This window comes from Chamaea fasciata, unplaced genomic scaffold (genome assembly GCF_029207755.1).
Source record: "Chamaea fasciata isolate MVZ Bird 193981 ecotype frontalis unplaced genomic scaffold, bChaFas1.0.hap1 SCAF_7, whole genome shotgun sequence".
In the NCBI taxonomy this organism is placed as follows: domain Eukaryota; kingdom Metazoa; phylum Chordata; class Aves; order Passeriformes; family Sylviidae; genus Chamaea; species Chamaea fasciata.
The window spans coordinates 52,279,746-52,298,478 of NW_027094092.1; the positions used below are offsets into that span (position 1 = coordinate 52,279,746).

Here is an 18,733-nt window from a genome sequence, read left to right on the forward strand (position 1 = left end):
CTGACTGTAATACCTGGCTGTGAACTTCAACAGTTCAGAAATTCCACCTTTACATTCAGCTGTGACTGTCAGCTCTGTGGCACATGGTGGTGGCATAGAAGAGATTTGGGGTCAGGAAATACTCAAACACTCCACTGTACTTCGCATTTCACTGAAATGTGAAGATGTTTTAGGCATTTTTTCCTCCATTTAATTGCATGTGGTTACATGACTGCTTAACAAGTGCATATCCATCACTATAGTAGAAAAGCCTTTATTTGCTCTAATGGGGCTGAAGAAATCGGAGAGCTATTGTTACTGTTCAAGTATATGTTTAAGTTTACTCCAGAAACATTAGGACTTTAACTGTGGAGGGCAAGCAGGGCAGGAGCAACTTTCTATAAAATGCAGTTCAGAGTTCTGTATGGATGTGATGGGGTTGTGTGTGGGCTGCCAGCATTAAGGTTGAAATACTCTTATTATATTGGTAGTATCTTGCCTTTGTCATTATGTACTGGGAGTAGCACCCAGTAGATTATTTTGATTGGCATTCCACTATCACTGTCAAGGTTTCTAAACACAGTAGAATGACCTTTAGATTTTAACAATTAACAATACTGCTGGTTCATGCTACTCCAAAGCAGTTGGTGAATGTGGTTAACATGACCTTCTCCTAAGATACAAACAGTAAGTGAGAAGAGGGAGAAACCCCAAAACATTTACATAAGGGCTGTGTTTTTGAATATCAAATTGTACTGTAGATGTAAATAATATCAGCTATGCCGAGTAGGTGATATGTGATTCCATGTTTGAGTGCCTGATGCATGTCTGGATCAGAACACTTAGACAGCTGAGGTATCATATGACAAAGCCTTTGCTTCGAGTCATACTTTATTAGAAGGAATTATGAGGCTTTAAGTAAGATTTTGGCTTTGCAGCTCAAAGTGAAGCCTCTGTTTACAAAAGAAAGTTGCTGTAGGTGTTCTCATCCCAAGCAGTAGAAGCTGTTGTTTTCCATTTTGGTTTTTATGTGAAGCTGTCTGGTTAAAGGAAATTTTGGGATGAAATAGGTTGGTTTCTATTCCTGTGATTCAGAAAGTTAAATAATTTTGGTTAGGGAGATCTGTTTACCAGTACAGATAATTAAAAGATAAAGCTATGTTGTCCTGTTGTTTCCTGTTCTTTTCCCCAGCAAGCCCTAATGATTGGGAATATTACATTCTGCAGAAATAAATACTTCGAGCTTGTACTCTATGGGATAAAATTCCATGACCCTCTTCAAGGAATGCTGTGTCTGATGCACTTTACAAGATTTGTTGCCAAATTTCACATCCCTGAAAACATAAGTCTTACCAAGAATGGGATATTCCAAGCAGCACTGGCATGTTCAGTTAACCAGCAAGGCCTATTTTTAGTGTCTTTAGTTTGGAGTCTGACCAGAGCATTCCTTCTGTAGTGGATGTGTGCTGCTTGGGTCCTGCTTTCTTTGGAACTTGTTTTTCATTATTTAGCTTTGTTTTGTCCAACATGGGATGAAAAAAGGAAATCGTGTGTTAGATACGTTATGTCACATAGCTATTTTAAAAAGAATGTGAAAGAGTAGGAGTTTCAGTAGACAGTTAAGTAGCTGTTCTTTTTAGTCTAAAATACCAGGTATGCATCTCTACTGTCGTTGCAGGAATCTAGAGTAAACCCAAACACAAACCACTCTAAAATTCCAACACACCCTTATTTGGCAGCTTAGTTTTCATGGTGCTGACAGGGTTAAAATACTGCTGCACGTTTGAGATCAGTGTAATAAATGTGTACAGTGGTGAATGTAAATCCATTTGAAAATCAGTTCCTTTGTTTACAGATGTGACACTGGTATGTTAACACTGAAATGCATAACCCATTTGCTGTCATATTTTTGAAATGCTGGTGGCATTTGGAATGTTCTTTGCTGACTGTATTAGCAGATCAACACCTTTAAAAGTCTCTGATCTTGGCCAGCTACAGAGAAGAGTTCATGTTAGGTCATGTGAAAGTTTGTCTAGGCACTGATAACATTCGTCAAGGAATGTTTCCCTGCTTGAATTTGGTTATTGTAATAGCATCTTTATAATCTGCTTTAGAAATTGCACTCTCCTATGACTAAAACATTTATTTTTAGGAGAGAAATTTGTCACATATGCACTACCTGTTGGTTTTGTTCATTGTATCCAGCAATTCTTTTATTCTCTCACAAGTTGTATTAACTTCTAATCATTTTTATGTGACTGTGTTTAAAGCTTGTTTAACACAATGAAGTCTAAATACAAGTTCTGATCATTAGCTGAATTTGAAAGGAAAATGCCAGGTTGCTAATAATGTCTTTGTTACTAGGTGGTGTAAAGCTGATCAGCTTGACCTGTGGAAATCAGCATGTTTGGGCCTGTGACACCAATGGTGGCATTTATTTCCGTGTAGGAACTCAACCTCTTAACCCAAGTTTGATGCTTCCCGCGTGGATAATGATTGAGCCACCAATACAGGTAAAATGTTGATTACAATTCTTTGTAACCTGGTAGTTTAGCTCTGTGCTAAACAATAAAACAGTAATTTTAGAATTCATGGAAAACAGTAGAGCCAGGTTTTATAGTAGAGTGTAGCACCGAGCTATGCCCTGAGTACCTTGTGTGTGCTGAGCAAGAAGCTGGATGGGCAAACCGCACAGAGCAGAGGGTGTGGGAAGGCTCTGCTCCAGTGGCATGGTGCTGAAGTCCTTGCCACCCTCTTCCTTGATCCTCACCCTTGTGACTCTGGGATGTTTGCTAGGGCCCTGTGCCTGAATTCAGGCACTGGCCTTGTCATGCAGTGCTTTGTAAGCATGCAGTACAAATGCAGCTCTTTTCCCTTATTACCAGAATGGGCAAACTTTATATCCTTTCTACCTGCCAGCTGGTAGGGTCGGAGTTGAGAAGCCTCCTAAAGTAACCTGGAAGCATATTTGCAAAATACAGAAAACTGACAAAATCTGTTTCTCCAGCGTCTGTTTGTCGTTTGGTTTTTGGTTGTTTTCTTTTTTAATCTCTACTTAAACCACGGTGCTTGCTTTCACTGCTGCTCTAATATTTTGCAAGTTAATCTATGAAATGGGAGTAATTTCTCTTGTGGGTTGGGACTGCTGTAATGGAGCTGTACTGATACCATTCTTTACTTCTTGGAACAAAATTGCTTGAACTGGACTGTCTGCTGGTCTAGCACAGCAGCACTGGATGTGCTTGCATATTTCATGGACATTTTATAATGTTACAGGATTTCTCTTAGATTTTGAAATGTGTGGTGCTTTCAAAAGTATACATTAGGAAATAGAAGTAAATCTGAGGCAGTGAAGTTGCAATAATTATTTGGTTTTTAAAAAAATTTTGCTTTTAGTTTTGCTTATCTCTCATCAGCCAGTTGTTGGCTCATGTGTATCTCAGGGTGTAACAGCAAAGAAGGGCAGGGGAACAGGGAAATGAAAACTGCAGATATGCATCCCATCAATGGGCACTGGTTAGGTGACTAATTCTGTACTGGCAATGTGATTCTGGAGAAATGGTAACTTGTTTTGCAAAATAGCAGGGCAGACTGATAAGTAGGTGCCAATACCACTTGCAAAAAGGACTTTGTTACAGTGCTCGTGATGTGCTGCAAGTGGGTCTTTCTGATGTAATCTGTAACACTCTGTCCCTGTTAACAAAGGGGGTAGGACAGCAGGAAGAGGAGACTGAACGTGTCAGTGATGATGTCTCCCATAAAGGCAACATTCTTAAAAAGAAGAGGAAGAAACATTCCATTTAAACTGAGTTTGCCGAGAGATAGCGACTTAAACTTGTGTACTATCTTCTTACCAAATGTCTACCCAGGAGAATAGCCCAAAAACTGTTTCTCTATGCTGATAGTATTTTCTCTGTACTAAGGGATTCTCTATTTCTCCACTGAAGTAGATTAAACTACTCAATACAAAGGTGTTTACAAGAATTGGGATTTGCTGTGGCTCACGATTTGGCAGTGACTTCCTTATGAAGAAAGTGGATAAGGTGGAAAATCAAATTATTTTCCATTATCTTATCAACAAAGCTGGATGATGTTGCTTTCCAAAAATTATAACCTGATACCCAGAACAGTGTCATTCCTTTTCCTGGTATCTTGCCAACTCCTGACATGGCAAATTTAATGAGTCAATATGAAAGGGCAAGAATTCAGATGTTGCTTGCAGAGAAGATGAAAACTTATGTGTTTCATGCTTGTTTTGAGACAATTCCAGCGTGTTAAAACATGGTGGAATAAAATTCATGCTTTTTCAGAGGCTTAATGCAAAATACGAAAATATGTGAACTTTAAAAGTATTTCCAAATGCTAACTTAGTATTTGGAAAACAAATATAACATGATGTCTGTAGACTGAACTATTAAGTGAACAATATTTGCTTATTAGGAGCACCTTACTGTTATCTGTCCCTTAGTTGACTTTGACACAGTTCATGCTACTTTGCTCTTAGGTTCAGAACAGCAGAAATATTGTAAGAAGTATTTGTGAATGATTTGGCCATTTTCTGTTTGAAGAAGGAAATCAAAATTGCTTTTCACTTGCTTCAAGTACAGGAGCACTCTCAACATAATTTAAAACCAACTATGGATATTTAATTCCCTGGTAAATGTCAGAGCCAATATGACTCGTCTGTCCCAGATCCCATGACTCAGGAGCAGCTTGTGAGCAGCTGCAGACTCTGCTTTTATGGTGTCACTTCTCCTTAAAGGAGTGCTGCAGTTGCACAGCATTCATCTTTGCATAACTTCACAAAGGTATTCAGAGACTGCAGTTTTGATGAGATTTTGCTCATGCTAAAATGAGTGAATATAATTTAAGTTCAGTCTTTGGCTCTGTGATGCTGTATTTTTTTTTTAATCAAGACTAAACCCATTCTTTTTTTTAATCAAGACTAAACCCATTCATTTGTTACTCTTCCCTCTGTACCTCCTTACTGAAGTATCTCTTGAGATGAACAATAAGATTGTATGTTCTCTGCCCTCCTTTTTTATTTTATCCAGAACTTCAGAAGTGGTTGATAACATCATTAGAGTATCTTGAGCAGTAGTAGTTTATATATAGCTGTTTTCTGTGATTCATCAATTTGGTTCTGCAGTCTTAGAAGTAAAATAATTATGTAGTTAAACAGCTTTTTGGAAGCTGCTTCAAGGACATTGACAAAACTGATCAAAATGCTTTGATGAAATTATTTGAGACCAGGAAACAGGAAATGTTTTTCCATTCTGTTGTTAACATGCAAGATAAAACTATCATCTGTTGTAACGTGTCTCAAAATTCATACAGATTTTTACATATATAAAAAAAATTTTTAAAAGAGCAGGAAGTGCAAATATTATTTACATAGATAATATAGAGTATCTTTTTATATATGTGTATCTTTATTATCATTTAATTTCAATTTCTAGCCTAAAGGAACAATAGCTAAAAATAAAATAGAAAATTAGAATAGACTGTAAGACTAATTTAGATTATTAAAGAGTAGAGCTTGATCCAAAGGTAAAAGTCTTTAAATTGCTCTCAAAGATCCTCCCAAATTGAACGGTTTGAAAATAATTCTTTGAGCATTTCAGCTTTTGTTTCTGGTACCTTCTGAAGAAGATGCTGAGACAAAATCTGATCTTGAGAAACTCTTACTTCCCACAGTTTAAAAATTTGCCTTAAAAGCCACCTTTGCAAATTTACATTAAGGCATTTTTCAGATAAACGACTTTATCTGACAAAATTAAAGGAAACAGAATAAATATTTGTAATGAGTGACTAATCATCTACTCATTGTAAATAATTAGCCTTGCTCTAAAAATAGATTGAGGCATTTTATTGTCACTTCTTTAATTGCTGTTCTTTGCTCATCTGTAGCCAAATTTCATAGAGAATAGAGTTGAAAAGTGATGTTATTAAATCCAGAGGTCTGTTTAAATCTCCACGTAGCTTGTCTGAACTACGAAGTACAAGGGGTTTGTTTAAGGCAACGTTTGGCTACTGCATAAAGCTTTAGTTGATCATTTATAGTTCCCAGGGTCTCAGCAATGAGCACTGCTTGTCTTAGTTTGCCATAAAATTGTCATCAGTATTTTGTGTGTTTCAGGTTAGAGAATCTTTTGATTTGCTGCTCTTCCCATAAACAGCCTGGTAATTGTGTCTCTATACTTTAAGCCTGATATCATAGGTAAGAGAAAATCTTTTGAATAGTAGAAATTCTTACTGATGTAGGAGGAGCTATTTTTTTCTTGCACACGGCCTTCCAAAAAACTAAATGAAGGCTGTTCATGCTTTCATGGTCATTCAAAAAATACTAAAACCAGAAAGCAAATGGTAGTATAAAAATTTTAGAGTTTTTGAAACTTAGGCAAATTATCTGTAATTCTGAAAAATTAATACAGGATAGATTTAACTTCTGTTCAACACCTTACATTCCATATGTCAAGAAAAGGTAAGGACTTGGTTGTGCCTTACAGATGAGTGTTGACTTGTTAGAAATGGTTGTCATCATCTTTGTTTTCTTTCTTTTATTTCGATAAAATTCTGCTTACCTTAAAGAACACTTAATGTGGATCTGGGGACTTTCTTTTTCTGCATCTGCCTTGCTTTTGCATTTCTCAGTGAGATTTCTGTTGTTATAAAGGCCAGTTCTGCATTAAGTGGTTCTTAGAGGAGGAAGTGCTGAGCAGTCCTCAAGATCAGATTTTGCTATTAAACTGAAATGTAGGAAGGGTTTGTTTGAAATGATCTTCAAGAATTGAATATTTAGAGGGGAAGGAAATTTTTCTGTTGAAAATGCTTTATAACTTCAGAATCATCTCTGCTACTTTTGAACATCCTTGTCATGGAAGTCTCTGTTCTTTCCAAGTCCAGTGGTTTTCACTAGCACAGACCAGCTTGCATTACTCAGCCGTTGCACAGACATCTTCTGAGTTACCATGAGTTCTGCTTTGGAGTGCTAAGATGAGATTCAGAGGAACTATCTTTCATTAACCAAAGTCTGCTTAGATTGGAGAAGTAATACCCTCAATAGGCCTGGTTCTCTCTAGATCAGACTAATTAGTCTGTTGTTCTATATATCTTCACTCATGTGAGACCTCTGAAAACATTATTAGGGAGAAGATTTTCCTGGAGGACTGCACTTTTCAAGATGATGTAGAGAAAAGCTGTTTGGCAGTAGTAAGAGCAGCTGTCTCAAGGTGGGTTGCAAATAAGTATAGGAGATCAAAGCTTCTGCAGCTGAGTCTTTTGTTTAGTTGATTTGGAATGCCGTAATGTTTAAGTTCAAGTCGATGCTACTCTTCACAGGCGTGCCTATCTTAAGTAATTGTAAGTTACATAAAAGGTGCTTTTAGAGGCTGAAAAAATGCCATTTCAGCATTTGTTCTGAAGTTGCCTCACGCTGATTGCATTGCTGAGCGTAGTGCTTATTATCTTCCTCCTTGTTACTAGTTAAGAAAACTGCTGTCACTATATTTCTCTGTATTTTGCTGCTGTGGAGTTTTAGCCTTCTGATACTTGTTTTAAGGCACTGCTATCGCCGTGTTCAGAAAAGCGTGTGTGTGGCCTGTCGTGGGAGATAGCAACTGTTATCAGTGCCAGAAGCTTCCGATCACAGAAAGTGCTCACATTGGAAGTTTGAAACCCAGAAAGTTCAGTAGGCAATCCTCCTGTGTCCTTCTAAAACGTTGTCTCAAGGGGGTGTATTTGCTTTTTGGCAAGGCTGGCTTACATTTAAAACAACAGCTGTGGGAAAGAGAACCTTCAGTTTTCATATTTCAATTTGGTCTTTACTTGGAACGTCCTGATACCTGCAACTCTTCCAATATTCCCATATTTTGGTTAGTTAACACAGAATTAGGTATTTAATTGTTCTTCAGAGAGATGAAGAAATATATTTAACATTCAGTTGGGCAAATAAAGTAACCACAACTATCATTAAGTTTTGAGAGTTTTTCAGAATTATTCTATTAAAAAGTAGAAACACCATGGTGGAAAAATTCATGGGTAGAGGATGGTCATCATGATTTAGCAGGCATGAGCTGTGGTCGCACAGAGTGAGGAGACGCCCTGGGACATCTGCTGGAGACATCAGACCCTTTGACCTTGAATTAGGAGCTTGAAGGCCCCTCTCTATAACCCCCAAGAAATGCTTTCTCTCCTTGGGTAAGGTATTTATGTTTCAAAAACTAAACAGCGGCCCTTTACCGGCATAGGCTGCATGAGAGAATGTTTTGCTGATGCTTGTTTAAAAGTGTGTTTATAAAAAAAATGAAAGCCTTGGTTACTCAGAACTTTGCTTATACAAGGTTTTTATTACCTAGTGTTAAATTATGTTCTGTTTCCTGGGAATTTGCACTTAGTGTTTACTTAACACACATTTCTGTAAATAATTCGTTCTTATTGTCCTAATAGTTAAAACTTCAGTGTGTTATTAAAAATACCTGTAGTGGTGATTACAGAGGGCTTATCTCCTACATTACAGTTTATAATGTTAGTTATAAAGCAGTGTGACCAGAGGACATTTGGGCAAACCTGAGTAGGCCTAGAGCTTGTATAGTCTCTAAAGTGGTTACATGAAATTTAAATTATTTAAATTTTTTAATTGTTTCTAAGGAACAATTGTACTAAGTATTTTTTAAGTATTTTATGCTTCTCCTGAGAATGCATTGAGTAGTTGCATGGGTTAGGTTTGATATTTTCTATGGTTTGATACCGTATGTTGTTGTCTTTCCCATGTTTCTGCAGAAAAGAACGTTGGAATAAAAAATTTAGGGCTAACCGAAGGGAAAGGTCAAGAGATTTGCTCCTTGGCTTTGCTTTGTCTTCCAGATTATGCTAGTCATAGACAGCACAGTAGATATCTCCTTGGTTGGAAATATCCAACTGAGGCCTTCGTCCCTTTTATTCATTAAAGGCAAAATGTGGTGCAAAGGGTCCTGTTGTTGTTCTAAGGCTTCTGAGGAAAATACTGCTCCAGTTTTACAGGCAATAAATAGTTCTGCTTTTCTGACAATTTAATGCCAGCTTTACTGAAGAACACGTGGCATCAAGGAAGACCAACCATAGATTCAGCTTTCGTGCTCCTGTATATTGCCTTGAACTTCTCTGCAGAGGAAAAAAGCAGCACTTAATTTAGCAAGCTAATGCTGTAAGAGCTTTATAACGTTCTTTTAAATGGACCTCAGAAAATAATATATAAATAGGCCTGCACTGGGGGAGAGTCTCTCTTAAGTCGCATTCTTTTCTGTTACCCTCATTAGGAGGGTCTGGATGCTGTTAGTCATGAAAATAGCCAGATAAGTCTGATACACTCATAGTGCTCAAGAGTGTTAGAAGTATCCCTGATGTGACCTTCTTACAGCCTGGCCTGCACCCGCTGAAAGTGTTTCTGATTTGTCTTTTGAAGGCAAGGAGAACATTTGTGTTGAATGTAGCCACCAACCTTGTTACAAAAAGGATTGAGCTCAGACAGACTGATAATGTTCTGTTTAGTCTTCCTTATCCTGGATATTTCCTGCAGAACAGAGATAATGGAGGTTTGCTGGTAGGTGGACTCTGTGCTCCTGAAAAGTGACGTGGAAAATGTTCTGGTGTGGTTTTTTGTGTGCGTGTGTTTGTTCTTTGACAGGGAACTTTAACCATTTGGGTTCAGCTGTGACCAATAAGATAAAACTTTTGGGTAGTATGTAGGGGAGAGTGGGGGGGGGGGGCGGAAATGTGTTTGTTTTTACTCGGATTTTGTTTGATATTACTGTTTAAGGTAAATTCTTACACTGAAACTTACTTCTCTGTGCCTTGCAGAAAGAAAGGAAGTAACTTGCACAGAATTATAAACCTAATGGACAATTTGATAACTTAAATATCTTTAGCATAGACATTGTTTCTTGATATCATTTAACAACTTGCCAATTATGTGATTCCTTCAAGTTTATTTCATTTTTATCAACACTGTTTTCACACCAGACAGTGGCAAGCTGGTTTTCATTGTTTTTATTTGTAGCAGACAACAAATACATCCACAGCTCTTAGTATATTTCTTTAATGCTGAAAAGGACATAGTTGATAGTGTTGCAGTCCATGGTCCTGGTGGGAAATTCTTCATATCAAAAGCCAGAAAGTGACTGGGGTGTTTGTAGCCAAGGCACAAGACCAGAGGATGGGGAATCTGCATTCAGATCTGACTGGCTAAAACAGTCAGGCTTCTGAGATTTTTAGAGTTTAGAAATGTTTGGCATCCCAAGTAATAGAAAAACAACGTTCCACAGTTTTTTCATCAAATAACACTGAGTCCATGAATTATCCATAACAGGTTGGTCTCTCACAGTGGTGATTATATTGTGGATAAATGTATAAACAGAGTTTGGTGTGTCAGAGCAGGAAGGCTGAGAGATTGCCGCAAGGTTCTTTAAAATTCCAGATTCTCCAGTAAATTACAAATAGAACATTTTTCACAGCCAAGGTATATAAATCTCATGAATGCTGTTGGAAGGTAAACCAGCTGAGTAAAGGCTACGCTGAAATAATTTATCAATTTTCATGGTTATCAGCCTCTGAAATGTTGTCAGCAGATTTATGAATTTGCAGAGATATCTCTCTTTAGTGCTATGAGAACTCTATTTAACCTTTAACTGCAGCTGTAGAGATTTTCTTGTTACATAACTTACGGAATACTTGAAGCATGCTTATGGTAATTAAAACTCAGTGAAAATGGGGAATAACTGAGATAATATCCACATGATTTTTCTAAGAAAATAGTACATTATGTTAAAATTTTAAATTCATTTTATCCACCTTGCTGTGGTAGCCATCAGAGTACCTTCATGTTGTAGATGACTGCTTTCTGGGTAAAACATAATCCAGAAGTCAAACCTTTGCAACAGGCTCCAAGAATTGCCTGTATTTGTTTCCAGTGGCTTGTCCGTGGTTTGTGCCAAAAGCTGCTGTATATGATGATGTCATTATGTGTCCTGTCAGTTGTGTCCTTCACTGGCTGTTCCACAGCAGAAAGCTGGGGCGTAGAGGAATTGCCTGGATCCTTTGTGGTAGGAGTTAGAGGATTGTTTTATTGATGTGAGGTCATCAGAATGAACTGAGTAGCCTAAAGAAGGAAGAGAAGCTGGAAGTGAAATACCCAGAGAGGTAGGGAAACTTAAGGACAAAATGTGCTCACTTGGAAAAGCAAAAAATGAGAAGAATATTTAGCCAAGGTTTTAAGCACATTATTTTGAATTTGATGATTGCCATTTGTTTCTTAGATGTGTTGGTGGTGCAGAATAGGCTAGAAATAATTGCTTTGATTACACTTGAGCCTGCAGTGGTATCAGGAGCAATTTAGCTGAGATTCATGCAGCTCCTTTTGTGGCTTTCCTTTTGGGCCTTTCCTCTGCTTTTCTTAGCTTCCACTACCTGTAAATCTGTCATAATGCACAGGCTTAGGTAGTAGGTTTCAGCACTCAGTTAAGTCTTTTTGGATGGAAATATACCTCCGACTCTTCCTTAGAGAATTCTCTTCTAGACAAATGGCAGTAGAAGAGAGGCTTGGGATTCTGACACACGAGAGTGGGGAGCAAGGTGCACAAATCCCAACAGTTCAGCAACCACAGTCCCACCAAGGTGTCAGGCACAGTTTGGGACAGATCCTGGTTGGAACATGGAGTATATTGCGGAGCATAGACAGATACACTGTCAGTTTGTGGTGTGACGGACGTGGGGGAATACTGACAGAAAGTCCTAAATATGGGAAAGAGGTGGCTATTTAGGAGAACGTGGTAAGGAGGAGATAAATGGATTTTAAAAAATAAAATATATTAAAAAAAGATGAAAGGCAGAGGTCTCCTGTTCATGCAGTACTTCAGCCTGCACAAGCTAATAACTGCACAGCTCCCTTGTGTGAAAAGATGGGACTGGAAGAGCAGAAGTCTGGTGAGGGGTGTGACAGAGCAGGAATCTGCACAGGAGTGAGGTGCAGTGTGGGGACACGAGCAGGGACAAGTGGGGAGTGAGAGCCAAGGTGGCTGTAGAAAGAAGGAAGTGAAAAATTGTGGGGAGAAATGGAAACTGGGCCCAGGGGTAAGGATCACTTCCAGCAAAGGGGCAGAAAGTCCAAATGGGCAAAATTGACTGGGGTTTTGGGGTGGTTTTCTTTTGGGGTGGTTTGGGTGTTTGATGAGTTGCTCAGTTGGTTTTGGATATATTTGGAGGCTTTGTGGTATGGTTTGTTGTTTTGGGGTTGGGTGGTTTTTTTGGTTGGTTGAGGTTTTTGTTTAAGACAGTTGTTTAATACCAGTCTGAAAGTAGCTAAGCAGCTATGTATTCCATGTAGTCAGTGCTTTTCAAGACAATTAGTTGCTTTACTTTTAAGTGTTCAAACTGCAGCCACTTGTGAACTTACTGTGACCCCAGGTAAATACTTGATGAAGGAAGCCTCTACCAGCCTCAAGCTTCCAACAGAGGGCAAATATCTAATGAGGGGAAAAACATGAGAAGATAGTCTGTCAAGGGCCTTGAAACCTGAATAGACAGGATTGATTTGGTGATGCAAGTCAGACTTGGTTATAGCTTGGTCAGACTCAAGTCAGCGCCAGAATTTTAAAAGCAAAACCAAAGCAGGTGACTGTTATGTACACAGAAGGCCCATCTGGGACTGGGTTCTGTGCTTATATGAACGTGCAGATCATGCTTCTGTATCCCTTGGTTTATGCATACGGAGAGCTACTTGCTCTTTTATTCAGCACTCTGGAATTTTATGCTATGAGGCTAAAGCAGGGAATGCAGTGCTGCTTTGTTGAGGAGATGATGATGTATTTCAGACATCATACTGTCTTCTGCAATGCCTTTACTAAGCTGGTGTGGAGAAAAGCTTCTTAATAAAAGTTTTAATGTAATATCCATGTTTTATTCAAAGTACATGTTTTGCAGGATATTTGCAATCGACCTGATCAGATGATATATTTTGCTACAAAATCATGATGTTGTGTCAGTACCACTGATTTTGAACTGTAGTGAAGGCAAATCTCTGTGGAAGCAGGTGGAGTAAGGACATGCCTGAAAGCAGAAAGCGATTTGTGTTTCATTTGTTTTTGCCAGTGGGTAGGTAGTGTTGTAGATCCTCTCCTGCAGGTGTGGCTGCTCCAGTACTGCAGTGCTCTGCAGTGAGTTCTATGGCTGTATTCCTGTAGAACGGAGGACATACAAGAAGGCAGATGATATTTTCATTGCAATGAGGAGACATTCAGACTGTAGAAATGTACTGCTTTAGAATATGCATAGAGATAAAGCACAGATTTAATAATGTTAGGAAAACTTTTTGTCAGGCAAGAGGAAAATACTGTGTTTTCTGCCTTTCGTTGGAAGAGCTCCCTCTTCCAACTTGCATTTGAAACCGTATCTGATTGGAATAGCAGTGGTTAAGCAAATACTAACTTTCTTCTTGTAGGTGATTTTAACCTACCAGACATCTGCTGAGAACTTAATACAGCAGATAAGAGACAGTCCAGGAAGTTTTTAGAGTGTGTTGTGGACTTTTTGTCACAGCTGGTAAGTGAGCCCACCAGGGGAGGGACTATGTTCGACCTGTTGTTTGCAAATAGAGATGGGCTGATGGGAGATGTGGTGATTGGAGGCCCCTTGGGCCTCAGTGATCATTAAATTGTAGAGTTCTCAATATTTGGTGAAATCAGGAGGAGCATCAACAAGACTTACATTAGACTTCCAGAGGGCAGACTTCGGCCTATTTAAGAGACTTATTCAGAGAGTTCCTTGGGAAGCAACCCTTACAACCAAAGCAGTCCAGGAAAAGTGGGTGTGCTTCGAAACAGAGATCTTGAGGGCACAGGAACAGACTGTCCCTGTGTGCCAAAAGATGAGTTGATGTGACAAATGTCCAGCCTGGATGGGCAAGGAGGTTTTGAAGGAACTTAGGAATAAAAAGAGGATGTATCATCTTTGGAAGGAGGATCAGGTCTCTCAGGAACTATTTAAGGGGGTTGTAAGGGCTTGTAGGAAGAAAATTAGGGAGGCCAATGCTCAGTTCAAACTTAATTTGGCAACTTCTGTAAAGGATAATAAAAAATGTTTTTACAAATATATTAATGGTAAAAGGAACCTTTTACCTTTGTTCTCTATTGGATGCTGGAGGGAACTTAATAACTGTGGATGAGGAGAAGGCAGAAGTGCTTAATGCCTTCTTTGCCTCAGTCTTTACTGGGAAGATGGCTTGTCCTCAGGACAACTGTCCTCCTGGTCTAGTAGATGGTGTCAGGGAGTAGAACAATTCCCCTGTTATCCAGGAGAAAGCAGTCAGAGAACTGCTGAGCTACTTGGATGTTTATAAATCTAGGGGACCAGATGGGATCCATCCCAGGGTGAGGAGGGAGCTGGCAAGTGAGCTTGTGAAGCCACTCTCCATCATTCACCAACAATCTTGGCTCACTAGTGAAGTTCCATATGACTGGAAGCTGGCTAATGTGACTCCCATTCACAAAAAGGGTGGGAAGGTGGATCCTGGTAATTACAGGCCAGTTAGCCTGACCTCAGTAACCAGTAAGGTAATGGAGCAGTTTGTACTGAGTGCCATCATGCAGCGCCTACAGGGTGGCCAGGGTCTCAGGCCCAGCCAGCATAGGTTTAGGAGAGGTAGGTCATGTTTGACCAACCTGATCTCCTTTTATGACCAGGTGACCCGCCTGGTGGATGCAGGAAGGGCTGTGGATGTTGTCTATTTGCACTTTAGCAAGGCCTTTGGCGCTGTCTCCCACAGCATACTCCTGGAAAAGCTGGCAGCCCGGGGCTTGGACAGGAGCACTCTTTGCTGGGTTAGGAACTGGCTGGATGGCCGGGCCCAGAGAGTGGTGAATGGTGCTGTATCCAGCTGGCGGCCAGTCACCAGTTGTGTTCCTCAGGGGTCTGTGCTGGGACCAGCTCTGTTCAATATTTTTATTTATCTCTCATTAGTAAATTTGCAGATGACACTAAGCTGGGAGCATGTGTGGATCTGTTGGAAGGTAGGAGGGCTCTGCAGAGAGACCTGGAGCCGTTGGATGGATGGGCAGAATCCAGTGAGATGATGTTTGATAAGTCCAAGTGCTGAGTCCTGCATTTTGGCCACAATAACCCCCTGCAATGTTACAGGCTGGGGCTGGTGTGGCTGGACAGTGCCCAGGAGGAAAGGGACCTGGGGATGCTGATGACAGCAGCTGTACGTGAGCCAGCAGTGTGCCCAGGTGGCCAAGAGGGCCAATGGCATCCTGGCTTGTATCAGGAATGGTGTGGCCAGCAGGAGCAGGGAGATCATTCTTCCCCTGTGCTGGGCACTGGTGAGGCCACACCTTGAGTGCTGTGTCCAGCTCTGGCCTCTCCGTTTAGGAAGGACGTTGAGATGCTCAAGTGTGTCCAGAGGAGGCCACGAGGCTGGTGAGGGGTTTGGAACACAAACCGTGTGAGGAACGACTGAGGGAGCTGGGATTGTTTAGCCTGGGGAAAAGGAGACTCAGAGGTGACCTTATCACTTTCTACAACTCCCTGAAAGGTGGCTGTAGTCGGGTGGGAGTTGGTCTCTTTCTCCAGGCAGCATCTGACAGAAGGAGAGGACACACTCTCAAGCTGCACTAAGGGAAATATAGGTTGGATATTAGGAAAAAGTTTTTTACCAAAAGGGTGTTAAAGTATTGGACTGATCTGCCTGGGAAGGTGGTGGAGTCACCATCCCTGGATGTGTTCAAAACAAGACTGGATGTGGCACTTGGTGCCACGGTTTAGTTGAGGTGTTAGGGCTGGGTTGGACTTGATGATCTTGGTGGTCTCTTGCAACCTAGTGATTGTGTGATTATTAGACTTGAATACTGAACATTAAATATGACTATCATTATCAGTAATGATACATTCATTCATGTTCCTTTTGCACTTACAAAGGGCATAAATTCTTGGAAAGTGGATTATTTTGTACAGTAGCACGTAAAATATCAGTTACACTTCTCCCTGTCTTTAGTATCTGGTAAATATTTTACTTCTCTTGTGTACTTTTGTGAAAAACAAATGCTACAATAGTACAAAGATACAGTAGTACAAAGTTTAAATACTGTGCTTAATTTTTATAGCCAGTAGGAATCAACTTGGTCAGCATTCATTCAAGTCCAAATGATCAGATGTTGTGGGCAATTGATAGCAAATGGAATGTCCACGTACGAGTTGGAATTACAGATGAAATGCCTGTAGGCACTGACTGGGAACATGTACCAGGTAAAAATGAATGCATCAGTTCCTTGTTGTTTCTGCCATTTTCTCAGTGGTTTTGTTTTGTTCAGTTTTTGGTTTTTTGGTTTTTATTTTTTTCCTTGTTGCTTTTTAAATTGGATAGTAATGCTTAATATTTTTTTGGCAGTCAAGTGTTTGATAAGGGTTATCTTCTAAAGAGGATCTTGGTTTCACTTAAGAACATTGAGTAGTTAACTGGGAGAAATACGATTTTTAAAACTAATATGTCATGTTATTTCAGGCTGCTGCCACTCAATTAGTAAGTGGTACAGTTCCCTTTCAGTTAAAATTAAGCAGAATTCCTAAGCAGTTAGGGAGACGGTTGTGCTGTGGGGTTTTGTATTTAATTGTGGTATCACGTGAGATTTCTACCTAGATGTGGGTAACAAAAACCTTACACTGTTTCGCACATCTTTCTACTAATCCTGTGTGCTGGATATATTGTGGATTAGGTAATTACACTTTTGCCTTGCCTTTAAATAAAACTAAATTTTATTTGTTTCCTTCTAAATAACTGTGCATCGATGCTGTCTGCTTTTTAAAGGTTTGTCACTGCATTAACTCATGGCACTTAGTTGCAGAGTACTCTTGTGAAGAGGGGGCAAGAGTCCACAACATCTGCAATAATAACCATTTTTAGACAAATTAAGGTTGTAATTGTTGGCTTATTCCCCATGTGGTAGTCACATACAGTGGGGGCTCCAAAAGCGTGGAGGTCCACTAAGTGGATGTTGCTTGTGGCTGTGGCCACATAAATTATATCCATGTTGCGATAACCCTTATGGTCAATAGATGCAGGGAGTACCAAGTCTGCAGTTAAAAACCTTTTTTGTTCACCAGTGCTTCATGTAAGAATATATAAAAACTATTATAGTCTTGATGTCTGCTCTCAAAGTACTTCCTGCAAGTGTGTTTAGTGTCTAGGAAAGGCTGTTTATTCCCTCCTCGTGTCCAATTCCCTGTAGGTTTACAGGCCTGCCAGCTGGCTCTGAGCACCAGGACTGTGTGGGCACGCTGCCCCAATGGAGATGTCGCTCGCCGATACGGCGTCACTGACAAGAATCCTGCAGGAGACTACTGGAAGAAGATTCCTGGGAATGTCTCACGTTTAACAGGCAAGTTGGTTCTGCATGACAGTCTGCCCAAAACATTGTGATGTCTGCTTTGAGTTCTACCTGATGGTGCTCAAGCTGACCATATGCAGGGAGAGCTGCACACGCTGTGTTTCACCAAGGGTGTTTTTATCACATTAGTAAACAGCTTCTCTGCGTATAATTGGGAAAACAGATCCAAATATTATTTATTCAATGTTTAGAATTGGAACCTGCTACTGTAATTAAAAGATGGATAATTTATGCTTTGCAGTGACCCCTCTAGATGAACTGTGGGCAATCAGTACTTCAGGATCTCTCCTCCAGCGCCTCACTAAGACCTTTAGCCATTCCCATAGTTTGCAGAAAAATAATGGCACCTCTGTTCTGCTTCACCCTGATGATTTGGAAGATGAATGGGAAGTGATATGAAGTCTGTCAAGCTTGTGAAGCAGTGAAAAAGACAGGAGGACAGAATTTCTGTAATGTATGTACAGAATATTGGATCTAAAAACCACTCATATTGGACCTGTGATATTAGCACTTTTGTATTGGAAAACTGACCTGTTAAATAGCCTCCAAGCTGTGAGTTCTGATGTTCGTTACATAATATTTTGGGAGACTCTTTAGGTGTGGCATACTGCCATTGTTATACTGTACTACTATAGAAGCTCCTTTGGAAATACAACTCTTAAGTTAACCTTACTAGCAATGAAAGTGAGTACTTCACAACAGCATGCAACTAATGTATTGATTTTGAGAAGGAATTCTGTTGCATTAAATACTTCTCTACAGTGGAAACATTAAGCATTTCTCAATTTCTTCTTGTATTTGAACCTCATACCATACTGATGGGATCTCTCCCTGACTCTTGTACATATATTTATTTTTCCTTGCAGCATGGAAGAAAATATGGTGAAGTATTTCTTAGTAAGATCTGAGAACATCATGATTACACAGTACTGTTAGAATGAACTTAGTTTGATCCATTTCCATATAATTAATTGCAAGGCTATACTAACCTTCCATTTCCAGAAATTTTGTTAATAATTTGGCTTCATTCACAAGGTAGTGGTTTGGATTACACCTAATATCAGGGGGACTTTTGCCCATTTCCGTAGCTGTCAGGAAGCTGACAGAAATTTGGGGGTGAGTCCCGGTTTGGAATAAGAAGAGGTCGCTTGTTGGGTTTGTAGTGCAAAGCAGGAATGTACAAGGCAGCTTTCATAATTCCTGTTGTGCTGTATTTGTGCCTCCAGCCAGTGCTTTAACATTTGGACTCATATTGTTTTGAGTACCAAACTTAGATGTATTAAGAATAAAATGGTAATTGATAGAATTACCTATATATCCCATTAAAAATTGTGATATTGTGA

The 18,733-nt window shown here is 39.7% G+C and overlaps 1 protein-coding gene across 3 annotated transcripts in view; it reads left to right on the forward strand.

The window, feature by feature from the left end:
* Positions 1-18,164, forward strand: part of TECPR2 (tectonin beta-propeller repeat containing 2) — a 42,995-nt gene extending 24,831 nt beyond the window's left edge. Inside the window, exons 18-21 of one of the 3 annotated variants that reach the window (XM_066188833.1) lie at positions 2,344-2,492; positions 16,110-16,251; positions 17,232-17,381; positions 17,632-18,164. In XM_066188833.1, coding sequence (XP_066044930.1) covers positions 2,344-2,492; positions 16,110-16,251; positions 17,232-17,381; positions 17,632-17,789 — 599 coding nt within the window. In that variant the 3' untranslated portion in view covers positions 17,790-18,164. Of the gene's footprint in view, positions 1-2,343; positions 2,493-7,127; positions 7,212-16,109; positions 16,252-17,231; positions 17,382-17,631 lie in introns of those variants that run through there. The other 2 variants (XM_066188835.1, XM_066188834.1) reach the window with 2 other exon arrangements.
* Positions 18,165-18,733: the final 569 nt, after the last annotated feature.